Below are 12,080 nucleotides of genomic sequence, written 5' to 3'. Positions count from 1 at the left end.
TAATAAAATGGTAAAAAATTCATTCATTCATAAACAATTAATTTGAAGAATATGAAGTGATTTTTGGTCTAGAACATGTTTTGCTTTATTCATTATTGACGTTTACATGAGATTTACAGTTATTTTTATCATCTATTATTGCACCCAAAAATGTGTTTTCTTTTACCCTTTCTACATCTACTTGGTGTATTTGTATTTGTGGTTGACTTTCTCTTCCACTGTTACCAAATAGCATTATTTTAGTCTTACTGAGATTCAAAGATAGTCTGTTTTTGTCAAACCATCTTTTTAATTTGTTCTTTTCTTCTGTTATTATTTCTATTATCTTCTGAACAAAATGCTGTTGTATTATCTGCAAATAATACTAACCTTAAGTCCTTTGTAACTTTACAAATGTCATTTATATAGAGATTGAACAATTTTGGTCCGAGTATTGATCCCTGAGGTACGCCACTAGATAGTTTTAGCTCTGTGGAAGTGTGTTCGCCTATCTTCACGTATTGCTTCCTGTTGGTTAATTAGCTTCTTACCCAGTTCATGTGGTCCTTGTTTCCATTGCAGTGGAAAGAGTTCTTCAAAGCCGGTAAAGGTGTTTACGACGACCTCCGCCGCCGCCTGCCCCTCTACCCTTCGGACTACACGGACGGTGGGTGGTAAATGCTGCTGGCGGTCTTCGCTTCACTTCAGAGATTGTTCTTTAAAGGCCTACTGAAATGCGATTTTCTTATTTAAACGGGGATAGCAGGTCCATTCTATGTGTCATACTTGATCATTTCACGATATTGCCATATTTTTGCTGAAAGGATTTAGTAGAGAACATCGACGATAAAGTTCGCAACTTTTGGTCGCTGATAAAAAAGCCTTGCCTGTACCGGAAGTAGCAGACGATATGCGCGTGACGTCACAGGTTGTGGAGCTCCTCACATCTGCAAATTGTTTACAATCATGGCCACCAGCAGCGAGAGCGATTCGGACCGAGAAAGCGACGATTTCCCCATTAGTTTGAGCGAGGATGAAAGATTTGTGGATGAGGAAAGTGAGAGTGAAGGGCTAGAGGGCAGTGGGAGCGATTCAGATAGGGAAGATGCTGTGAGAGGCGGGTGGGACCTGATATTCAGCTGGGAATGACTAAAACAGTAAATAAACACAAGACATATACATACTCTATTAGCCACAACACAACCAGGCTTATATTTAATATGCCACAAATTAATCCCGCATAACAAACACCTCCCCCCTCCCGTCCATATAACCCGCCAATACAACTCAAACACCTGCACAACACACTCAATCCCACAGCCCAAAGTACCGTTCACCTCCCCAAAGTTCATACAGCACATATATTTCCCCAAAGTCCCCAAAGTTACGGACGTGACATACACATAGCGGCACGCACGTACGGGCAAGCGATCAAATGTTTGGAAGCGTACTCACGGTACCGCATCTGCGCATCCAACTCAAAGTCCTCCTGGTAAGAGTCTCTGTTGTCCCAGTTCTCCACAAGCCAATGGTAAAGCTTGACTGTCATCTTTCGGGAATGTAAACAATGAAACACCGGATGTGTTTGTGTTGCTGCAGCCACCCGCAATACACCGCTTCCCACCTACAGCTTTCTTCTTTGCTGTCTCCATTGTTCATTAACAAATTGCAAAAGATTCACCAACACAGATGTCCAGAATACTGTGGAATGTTGCGATGAAAACAGACGACTTAATAGCTGGCCACCATGCTGTCCCAAAATGTCCTCCACAATCCGTGACGTCACGCGCAGGCGTCATCATACCGAGACGTTTTCAGCAGGATATTTTGCGCTTAATTTAAAATTGCACTATACTAAGCTAACCCGGCCGTATTGGCATGTGTTGCAATGTTAAGATTTCATCATTGATATATAAACTGCGTGGTCGGTAGTAGTGGGTTTTAGTAGGCCTTTAACACCACTTTGACCACTGAAGGTATCATCGGGAAAGACCGCTGTCTGCTCAAGTACACGACCACCGCCATTTTCCTCTACATCGCCATCCTGCTGCCCGCCATCGCCTTCGGCTCTCTGAACGACGAAAGCACACGAGGGGAAATAGGTGGTGTTAAAATGTCACACCTCACAATGACGGCCACCGGGTGGTGTGATAAAAAGACTGACAACCGGGGCCACGTGTCTTTCTCAGATGTTCAGAAGACCATTGTCGGCCAGAGCATCGGCGGTGTGATCTACGCCTTATTCGCCGGCTCCCCGCTTGTCATTCCGTTGACCACCGCGCCGCTCGCCATCTTCATTAGCGGTACGTACTTCTACATCTACTGTACACCCGGGCTATTCAACTTGCCCAATTCCAGTTCACTTCAAAACATGGGAGACAAACATTTTTGCAGCACATTCCTAAAAACAGTAGAGTGCTGGTGTTGCAAAGAGGAACTTGGACCACACATTTGCAGATCCTTGCATTGACATGTCAACCTTGCTAGCAAACACTGGGGTCCAAACTTGTGATTTACATAAGTGAGGCGTTCCTCAAGGCACCGCTTTAAGTCCTCTCCTTTTTGGCAGTTACATTTTTTTTGTAATGTCTTTTATGTAAGTAAAATGTTGCTGTAGGTTGTTTACTTCAGATCTAGTCAGTAGTTGTTTAACTTCTTTAGTTCAACTAGTGGTGTTCCTCAAGGTTCCATCTTAGGTCCTCTCCATTTCATCGTCTTGACCTATTCAACTGGTGGCCTTCGAGTTCAGTTCAATTAACCTTTTTTGCAGAAGAACCTTAAAAACACTTGAGTGCTGTCATAGAGATGATCTTTGACTAGTTTTTTGCAGAAGATCCTTAAAGGCAAACTTATTTATTTTGCCTATCGTTCACAATCATTATGAGACAAGAACACACACCTTTTTTTTTTTTTAGGATTTTAAAGATGAAGATGCAGCTAATGGAAGTCACCGTTGTAGCCTTCAAAGCCTCTAAAACAACTTCAAAACCTTCCAGCAACATTTTATATACACACTGCAAGTATATATGTCTAATATAGTAAGAGAAACCTTCATAACAATATGTAATATGTTTTATATACACGCTGCAAGTATATATATAATGTAGTAACAGACACCTTCATAACAATAAGTAATATGTTTTATATACACACTGCAAGTATATATATAATGTAGTAACAGACACCTTCATAACAATATGTAATATGTTTTATATACACACTGCAAGTATATATATAATGTAGTAACAGACACCTTCATAACAATAAGTAATATGTTTTATATACACACTGCAAGTATATATGGAATGTAGTAAGCGACACCTTCATAACAATATGTAATATGTACAATATACACACTGCAAGTATATATATAATGTAGTAACAGACACCTTCATAACAATAAGTAATATGTTTTATATACACACTGCAAGTATATATATAATGTAGTAACAGACACCTTCATAACAATAAGTAATGTTGTATATACACACTGCAAGTATATATATAATGTAGTAACAGACACCTTCATAACAATAAGTAATATGTTTTATATACACACTGCAAGTATATATGTAATGTAGTAACAGACACCTTCATAACAATAAGTAATATGTTTTATATACACACTGCTAGTATATATATAATGTAGTAACAGACACATTCATAACAATATGTAATATATTTTATATACACTGCAAGTATATATATAATGTAGTAACAGACACCTTCATAACAATATGTAATATTTACAATATACACAATGCAAGTATATATATAATGTAGTAACAGACACCTTCATAACAATAATGTAATATGTTTTATATACACACTGCAAGTATATATGTAATGTAGTAACAGACACCTTCATAACAATAAGTAATGTTTTATATACACACTGCAAGTATATATATAGTGTAGTAACAAACACCTTCATAACAATAAGTAATATGTTTTATATACACACTGCAAGTATATATATAATGTAGTAACAGACACCTTCATAACAATAAGTAATGTTTTATATACACACTGCAAGTATATATAAAATGTTGTAAGCGACACCTTCGTAACAATATGTAATATGTACAATATGCACACTGCAAGTATATATATATAATGCAGTAACAGACACCTTCATAACAATAAGTAATGTTTTATATACACACTGCAAGTATATACATAATGTAGTAACAGACACCTTCATAACAATAAGTAATGTTTTATATACACACTGCAAGGATATATATAATGTAGTGACAGACACTTTCTTAACAATAAGTAATATGTTTTATATACACACTGCAAGTATATATGTAATGTAGTAACAGAAACCTTCATAACAATAAGTAATATTTTTTATACACACACTGCAAGTATATATATAATGTAGTAACAGACACCTTCATAATATGTAATATGTTTTATATAAACACTGCAAGTATATATATAATGTAGTAACAGACACCTTCATAACATAATGTAATGTTTTATACACACACTGCAAGTATATATGTAATGTAGTAACAGACACCTTCATAACAATTTGTAAAATGTTTTATATACACTGCAAGTATATATATAATGTAGCAACATACACCTTCATATTAATATGTACAATGTACACACTGCAAGTGTATGTATATATATATATATATATATAGATGTAATATAGTAACAGACACCTTCATAACAATATGTAACATGTACAATATTTACCCTATTTTGATCATTTTAATCATTTCCGGGACTGATTTTTTTCCGCACATTGATTTGTTTCCATAGCAACACACTTCCGACTTCTGTCAACAAATGTGTGTTTCTAATTGCGGAAACAAACGCACGCGTTTTCTAGTCATGGCAGAATCGATAAACAACGAAGACGACTATTTTTGGACAAATGAGGATTCATAGCATTATATTTTTGAAGCTGAATATACGGAGGATGAACTGCTGCTTCTAGAAGCGAGCACGAAGGAAGAGTGAGACGTTGGAGCAGACGGACGCCGAGCGAGTGAGGTGAAAGTGATTTGAAGCTGTAAATGTGGAATTTGGATCCAAGCTATTTCGACATAAATGGAGTGCTTACACAAATAAACCGAAAAAACGTCCTCGGCCAGCTGGACCAAACGCACAACTGTCCATCCAGTAAGTCACTTTAATATCATTCATGATACAAGCAGCACATCATGTGTGTTATTAAAACTTTAGTCCATACACTGTCTGGCTAGCTTAGTACAAACAAAACATGAAATAATACTTTACTGTAATATGATTGTTCATGTTTTTCAGTCAGTACAGATTGGTGTCTTGTCGCATTGTGTTGTGCATTACAAACTCAAACGTGTTTCGTGTTGTAGATGCTGGGGTATCCCTTTCCGTAGCTAGCTTTTACGGCTAATACCGAAGCATGCCGATGCGTTACAACGCTACAAAAATAGTTCCTCAGTGTTCACTCTTACAATAACATTGTTGCTACAGCTTGGTTATTATACAGGTTACAGAACGTAAATTAAGTTTTGTTGGCTGTTTTTGAATGCATTTTTGAAGTGATTTAGAGGTAGAATTGATTGCTCCCATTAGCTGCATTGCTAATGGGCATACTTGCCAACCTTGAGACTTCCGATTTCGGGAGGTGGGGGGCGTGGTCGGCGGGGGGGGCGGGGTTAAGAGGGGAGGAGTATATTTACAGCTAGAATTCACCAAGTCAAGTATTTCATATATATATATATATATATATATATATATATATATATATATATATATATATATATATATATATATATATATATATATATATATATATTTCAGTGAATTCTAGCTATATATATATTTATTTTATTATATATATATATATATATATATATATATATATATATATATATAGTATAGCAGTTGTGCACTGCACTCTCTAAAAGCCGTAGATGTTATTGTCACATATGCATGTACAGTAGATGGCAGTATTGTCCTGTTTAAGAGTGTCACAACATTGCTGTTTACGGCAGACAAACTGCTTTACGGTAGATGAAAACATGACTGCTGTTGTGTGTTGTTACCGCTCTGGGAGGACGTTAATGAAACTGCCTAACAATAAACCCACATAAGAAACCAAGAACTCGCCCTCGATCATTCTACAGTTATAACGTGATTAGGCAGGCACGCTGTTTATATTGTGGGAAAGCGGACATGAGAACAGGCTGGCCGCTGTTGACACGTCACTCAGGTCCGCATGGAGCTGGAGGGGGCGTGGCCTCCAGCTCCGCCTGAATTTCGGGAGAAAATTTGTCCCGGGAGGTTTTCGGGAGAGGCGCTGAATTTCGGGAGTCTCCCGGAAAATCCGGGAGGGTTGGCAAGTATGCTAATGGGACGATTTTTACGTGTTAGAATGCAAAAAAAACTTTTTGTCTTCTTGACTCTCATAATGATTGTGAACGATAGGAAACATTCCCAAAAAAAGTGCAGTTCTCCTTCAAAAACAGCAGAACACTTCTTTAACTCTGACAAAACAAATAGACCTAAATCAAATGTCGATTGTATGTACTTTGGAATATACTAAATAAGAAGGGATAAGTCCAGCCCTCAGGTCCTTGGCTTTCTAGAAACGTGTCCCTCCAAACAATAGTTGACCATCCCTGGTTTATACCGACAATGCCACCCTTCTAACGCATCCTCGTGTTTGTTCACAGTAATCAGAGGCATCTGCGACGACTACGCCCTTGACTTCGACGCGTTCTACGCCTGCATCGGTCTGTGGAACAGTTTGTTCCTCATCCTGGGAGGTTTTTTCAACGTCAGCCTGGTGATGAAGCTCTTCAAACGGTGAATGCACAACATTTTGCCGTGGAGCCCTGATTTTGGGAGACTCTAAACAACGTATTTGGTAGAAGGCAGATATATTGTCAGATGGAACTACAAAGTACAGTCTGAGACGCTGGTTGACTTCTGAGTTGTTTTCTGTTGGAAATAACACTATTGCCTTCATAAGACTTTAGAATTAGAGTTGTAGAACAAAACTAGTGCTGTCAATGATTCATTTACTGAATCAGATAACATTTGTGATTTTTCATCAATCATGATTAATTGTGTGAATGTTCCAAAGCATTCACACATGGTTTTCTACCCCAAAATTAATCTATTTATTATTATTTTTCTCCAGATTTTAGCGCGCTCTACCTTCTCATTTTTCACCCAACCGTTCCAACTTCAAACTGTTCAGCCTATTCGGTAATCGCAGGCTTTCCCTTGATAAATTCCAAAAATTCCCAGATTTCCCAGAATTCCAGGTTTTCCAGGACATTTTTCCCCATTTAAAATGAATTGGCCATTTTTCATTTCCACATTTTTCAACCTATTCAAACCATTATACCTTCAACACATTCCACCATTCTGGAAATTCAAACTACCCTTTATCCAACTTCAAAACAATTCCACTATTTTCCAGAATTCCTGGTTTTCCAAAGCCCTATTTCTACCCTTTTTTCTGACGACTACTCCTTCCACATTTTTCAACGCATTTCAACTGTTCCACCGTCAAAACATTCCTCTTAATCGGGCCAAAAAACAAAGTTGTTTTTTGAACTGGAAAAATTCCCGTTTTTTACGGAAATTTCAGGAATTCCGTAATACCATTTCTTAATTCAACATGTTACTACTTAAACATTTCTCCACCGATTTGAAAAATTTCAACAGCAACCATTTCAACTCATTCAGACCATTCAAGTTTTTCCCCATTTTTTCTGAAATTCCCATTGAAATCAATGGGACGTTCTTCAAAGTTCCACAACTTCCACATTTTTCATCTGATTCAAACCGTTTCAACTTCAAAATGTTCAACCTGTTCAGGAATTGTGTGCTCTACTCAAACAATTCCCGGATTTCCCTTTTTTTTTTTTTTTTTTTTTTTTTTGCATTTTCCCCATTCAAAATGAATTTGCCATTTTTAAATTTTCCACAATTCCCACATTCTTCAAACCATTCCACCTTTAACACATTCCACCATTCTAGAAATTCACACTACCCTTTTTCCAAGTTAAAAAAAACAGATTTTCCGGAAATTCCCCAATACCATTTACTACTTCAACATTTCTTGCCCGATTTAAACAATTCTAACACCAACCAATTCAGCTTATTCAGGACATCCATGCTCCTAATCATTTTAAAAAAGTCCCGCTTTTACCAAAATTCCCAAATTTACAGGAATGTCCCATTGAAAGGAATGGGACATTTTTCCAAGTTACACAATTCCCACATTTTTCAACCTATTCAAGCCATTCCAACATCAACACATTCCAATCATCAGGCTTGAAAACCCTTCTTTGTTTTTAGATATATGCATACTAGTTCTAGCTATTTGGCTGTTCTAGTTTTTATTTGTTTTTATTTTTTATTATCTTTTTATTTTTATTTTTTTAATACACTGTAGCACTTTGAGGTTGTTTACTCAATGTAAAGTGCTTTTTACAAATAAAATCTATTATTATTATTATTATTATCCTGGACATTCAAACTAACACTTTCCCAAGTTCCAAACCAAATTCCGATTTTCCTGGAAATTCAAGCTCTTCAACATTCAAACCATTCCAACATTCAAACTATTTCTGCGTTTAAATGATTTCAACATTTAAACCATTTCTACATTCATCCTACAATCCATTAGCATTTCAGTTCAGCGTCAGCTCTTCAACATTCAAACTATTCTTACATTCATACTACATTCTGTCAGCATTTAAGTTCAACTTCAGCATTGGAGCATTCACACCCAATTCCTTCAGGAATTGCCTCTTCTAGTTGCAGTATATTATTTGCTTGTATAACTTAAATTAACTTTAAACATGTTAATGATAAAATATCATACAGGAGCATTTTTTTTCAAAATGGTTTACTTGAATGCACGTCATTTAGTTGTTCAAAACTTGGTATCAATTTTATCTGAAGTCCCACCTGGGTGTATTTCAAAATTTGCCATCAAGCTGACCAGTCGGAGTCTCCGCACTCATTTTTCCACTGACATATCACTGACTATATAAGGTAAAGAAGCCTGTAAAGTCAAAATAAATTGCGTGAATAATTTGTCTTTATACATGATTCATGCAATATTTGACATCCACAACTCCCACATTTTTTTATCCGATTCAAGACTGTTCCAACTTCAAAATATTCAGCCTATTTAGGAATTGCGTGCTCCCTTTCAACAATTATAAAAAATATTCCCGGATTTTCTAGAAGTCCCAGATTTTAGGGACATTTTCCCCATTTAAAATGAATTACCCCATTTTTCAAATTTCCACAATTCCCACATTTTTCATCCGATTCAAACACTTCAACACATTCAATTCATCCTGGAAATTCAAACCACCATGTTTCCACGTTCAACACATTTCGAGGAATTCCTGTTTTTTCTAACTTTATTCCGAACCTTTTTTAGTGGGATGAGTTTTTCAACCCATTTCAACCGTTTCAGTGTCAAAACATTCGTCTTGGCTAGGACAAAAACCAAGTTGGTTTAAGAACTTGAACAATTCCGACACCAACCAATTCAGCTCATTCATTCTCCTAATCATTTTCAAAAAATTCCCGCTTCACCCGAAATTCCCAAATTTACATGAAACTCCCATTAAAAAGAATGGGACATTTTTCCAAAGTTCCACAACTCCCACATTTTTTATACAATTCAAACTGTTCCAACTTCAAAATATTCAGCCTGTTCAGGAATTGTGTGCTCCCTTTCAACAATTATTTAAAAAAATTCCCGGATTTCCTAGAATTCCCAGTTTTAAGGGACATTTTCCCCATTCAAAATGAATTACCCATTTTTCAAATGTCCACAATTCCCACATTTTTCAACAAATTCAAACCATTTTTCCACGTTCAACAAATTTCCAGGAATTCCTGGTTTTTTTTTCTTACCTTATTTGCAACCTTTTTTAGTGCGATGACTCCTTTCACGTTCCAGTGTCAAAACATTCCTCTTAGTCAGGACAAACACCAAACAAGCTCCCACTCATTCAGAGTTTAGTGTTTTCATGAATGTATTTTTGCTGTATTTGTTGGTCCGCAAAAAATAATGCCTACATTAAGCCTGGTACAAATAAGGTCGGGGACCAATGGTATAGATCCGTGTTTTTCAACCTTTTTTGAGCCAAGGCGCTTTTTTTTCATTGAAAAAATCCGGAGGCACACCACCAGCAGAAATCATTAAAAAAATAAACAGTAAAAAGTCGTCGTCGCAGTTGTTGGATATGACTTTAAACCATAACAAAGCATGCATCAATATAGCTCTTGTCTCAAAGTAGGTGTACTGTCACCACTAGTCACATCACCCCCTGACTTATTTTGACTTTTTTGCTGTTTTCCCGTGTGTAGTTTTAGTTCTTGTCTTGCGCTCCTATTTTGGTGGCTTTTCCTGTTTGAGCGCTATTCCCCGCACCTGCTTTGTTTTAGAAATCAAGAATATTTATGTTGTTGCCATGTGTAACATTGTTATGTCATGTTCGGATGTACTTTGTGGACGCTGTCTCTGCTCCACACGCTGTAAGTTTTTGCTGTCGTCCAGCATTCTGTTTTTGTTTACTTTGTAGCCAGTTCAGTTTTAGTTTTGTTCTGCATAGCCTTCCCTAAGCTTCAATGCCTTTTCTTAGGGGCACTCCCCTTTGTTTTTTTTTTAGTTTAAGCATTAGATACCTTTTTACCTGCACGCTGCCTCCCGCTGTCGCCTGCATATTGTGATCACGACAAACCATTGTCGTCTCACACGACGTGTTCCCGACATCTACAAAGCAATTAGCTACCGACTTCCACCTACTGATATGGTATGGTATAACATGGTTACTCTGCCAAGCTCTAGACAGCACCGACACTCAACAACGGCACAATATTTGCAGATTATAATTACTGGTTTGCAAAAAATATTTTTAACCAAAATAAGTGAAGAGGCAAAATCTCCCTCAGCACACCAGACTGTATCTCACGGCCGCGGCACAGTGGTTGAAAAACACTGGTATAGAGGATCTTTGACCGGCTTTTTTGCAGAAAGTCTTTAAAAATAGCCTTTCTGAATGTTTTCACCAGAGTAACCTGCCACGTTTGGTCGTCACAGACCAAAAAAACGACCTATCGCACTTAGCATTCTGACCACCTTCTTGTCGTGGCGTGACCTCGAGGCGAGGACAGACGGTGTTATGACTCCTTTCTTTTGGCGCGTGCTGCCGCGTTTCATCACGTTCTGTGCCCTAACGTTGTGTCTGCTTGTATCTCCCCAGCTCCACAGAGGAAGTCATCGCCTTGTTCATCTCCGTGGCGTTTGTTGGCGATGCGGTGAAGGGCACGGTTAAAAGTAGGTCCACTGGGTTTTAATACAAATAGTCGGCGATGTAATAATGGCGTCTTTCCCTCACGTGCTCCAGTTTTTCACCACTTCTTCCACGAACCCACCCTGGCGACCGCAAACGGCACGCTGGTGCTTCACGAGATGAACCAGGTTCTCGAAAGGCTGAAGAACGTGACGGAGGCCCATCCTGATGCACACACTGGGGGTCACGCCTCGGTCTTCCTGCCCAAATCTCTGGTGCTGTGCTCCAGAGAGATCCCCATCCTGTGTCTGCTGCTCATGCTGGGGACCTTGTGGCTGGGGTACACCCTCTACCTCATCAAAAGGAGGTAGGCCACATCGGCGCGGAAGAGTGCATTTATTCGAATAAAACGCATATTGTGGCATTACCGTATTTTTCGGAGTATAAGTCTATCCGGAGTATAAGTCGCACCGGCCGAAAATGCATAATACAGAAGAAAAAAACATATATAGGTCGCACTGGAGTATAAGTCGCATTTTTTGGGGAAATGTATTTGATAAAAGCCAACACCAAGAATAGACATTTGAAAGGCAATTTAAAATAAATAAAGAATAGTGAACAACAGGCTGAATAAGTGTACCGCGTCTGCGCATCCAACTCAAAGTCCTCCTGGTAAGAGTCTCTGTTGTCCCAGTTCTCTACAGGCCAATGGTAAAGCTTGACTGTCATCTTTCGGGAATGTAAACAATGAAACACCGGCCGTGTTTGTGGAGCTGCAGTCGGCCTCAATACACCGCTTCCCACCTACAGCTTTCT

The 12,080-nt window shown here is 38.0% G+C and overlaps 1 protein-coding gene across 2 annotated transcripts in view; it reads left to right on the top strand.

Annotated features, from left to right (window-relative positions):
- Positions 1-12,080, top strand: part of LOC133617042 (solute carrier family 4 member 11-like) — a 113,301-nt gene that overhangs the window by 75,561 nt on the left and 25,660 nt on the right. For both annotated transcript variants that reach the window (XM_061976731.1, XM_061976732.1), the window contains 6 exons: positions 562-646; positions 1,956-2,081; positions 2,169-2,282; positions 6,663-6,795; positions 11,235-11,308; positions 11,379-11,631. In XM_061976731.1, coding sequence (XP_061832715.1) covers positions 562-646; positions 1,956-2,081; positions 2,169-2,282; positions 6,663-6,795; positions 11,235-11,308; positions 11,379-11,631 — 785 coding nt within the window. The remainder of the gene's footprint in view (positions 1-561; positions 647-1,955; positions 2,082-2,168; positions 2,283-6,662; positions 6,796-11,234; positions 11,309-11,378; positions 11,632-12,080) is intronic.

The sequence above is a fragment of the Nerophis lumbriciformis genome, linkage group LG16 (assembly GCF_033978685.3).
Source record: "Nerophis lumbriciformis linkage group LG16, RoL_Nlum_v2.1, whole genome shotgun sequence".
NCBI lineage: Eukaryota > Metazoa > Chordata > Actinopteri > Syngnathiformes > Syngnathidae > Nerophis > Nerophis lumbriciformis.
The sequence above is the reverse complement of the archived record's forward strand: the minus strand, read 5'-3'. Positions and strand labels throughout refer to the sequence as shown.